Genomic DNA, 1,082 nt, shown 5'->3' with positions numbered 1-1,082 from the left:
CACCCCCACCCTCCATGCCACAGCAGACTGCCCCCACGATGAAGTCCTCGCCCCCGCCCTTCATCGCCGCCCAGGTGCCCGTCCTGGAGCCGCAGCTCCCAGGCAGCGTCTTCGACCCCATCGGCCACTTCACCCAACCCATCCTGCACCTGCCGCAGCCCGAGCTGCCCCCTCATCTCCCCCAGCCACCCGAGCACAGCACTCCGCCTCATCTCAACCAGCACTCAGTGGTCTCTCCTCCAGGTGAGCTGTGGCCATAGCCGCCCAGGTTCAGGGAGGCCCCTTCCCACCCTGGTCTCACCATTCTGCCGCTGGGCACTCGGGGCAAACTTCGGAACCCATCTCAGCTTCATTGTCTCTAAGGGGATGTCAGCAGCTTCTCGGGGCCATTGTGGAAATTATACAAGATACCCCAGGATAGCCTTTGCAGAAAGTTAGTGCTTTGATACAGAAGATAATGAGTCAGTTGTGCTGGGTCAGGCATTGTCAGGTGAAAAAAGATGTGACCCTTCTGTAACTCTCAGTTACAAATGGGGACACATACACTCCCAGATAGGAGGGTCAGATGGCGGCATTCAGGACATACCTGCTTTGAGACTTGAAGACGGGGACTAGCTGGAGGAAGGGACGGAGGTGGGAGGCACAGGCCACCTGCCAGGACAGTACAGGTGTGAGGGCTTTGTTCTGGACATGGTGAGAACCTGAGGAGGGTGGGGAGAGTGCTTGTCAGAGGGGTAGAAGGTCAGGATGGAGTAGAAAGGCCAGGCTGAGGACCACGGGAGCCTCACTGCCACACTGTTGTGTCCTTCCAGCTTTGCACAACGCGCTGCCCCAGCAGCCATCGAGGCCCAGCAACCGAGCTGCTGCCCTGCCCCCCAAGCCTGCCCGGCCCCCTGCTGTGTCGCCTGCTCTGGCCCAACCGCCCCTGCTCCCACAGCCCCCCATGGCCCAGCCACCCCAAGTGCTGCTGCAGGAGGAAGAGGAGCCACCCACCCCACCCCTCACCTCCATGCAGATGCAGCTCTACCTGCAGCAGCTGCAGAAGGTGCAGCCCCCCACACCTCTACTCCCTTCCGTGAAGG

The 1,082-nt window shown here is 61.1% G+C and overlaps 1 protein-coding gene across 1 annotated transcript in view; it reads left to right on the top strand.

The window, feature by feature from the left end:
* BRD4 (bromodomain containing 4) overlaps positions 1 to 1,082 on the top strand; it is a 42,725-nt gene that overhangs the window by 35,540 nt on the left and 6,103 nt on the right. Inside the window, 2 exon segments of the mRNA XM_014547773.1 lie at positions 3 to 243; positions 813 to 1,082. The exon segment at positions 813 to 1,082 is cut by the window's right edge and continues 2 nt beyond it. Of these exon segments, the coding sequence (XP_014403259.1) occupies positions 3 to 243; positions 813 to 1,082 (511 nt within the window).

Source organism: Myotis brandtii, unplaced genomic scaffold (assembly GCF_000412655.1).
Source record: "Myotis brandtii unplaced genomic scaffold, ASM41265v1 scaffold485, whole genome shotgun sequence".
Classification (NCBI taxonomy): domain Eukaryota; kingdom Metazoa; phylum Chordata; class Mammalia; order Chiroptera; family Vespertilionidae; genus Myotis; species Myotis brandtii.
This window is presented reverse-complemented; position numbering and strand designations above follow the sequence as displayed.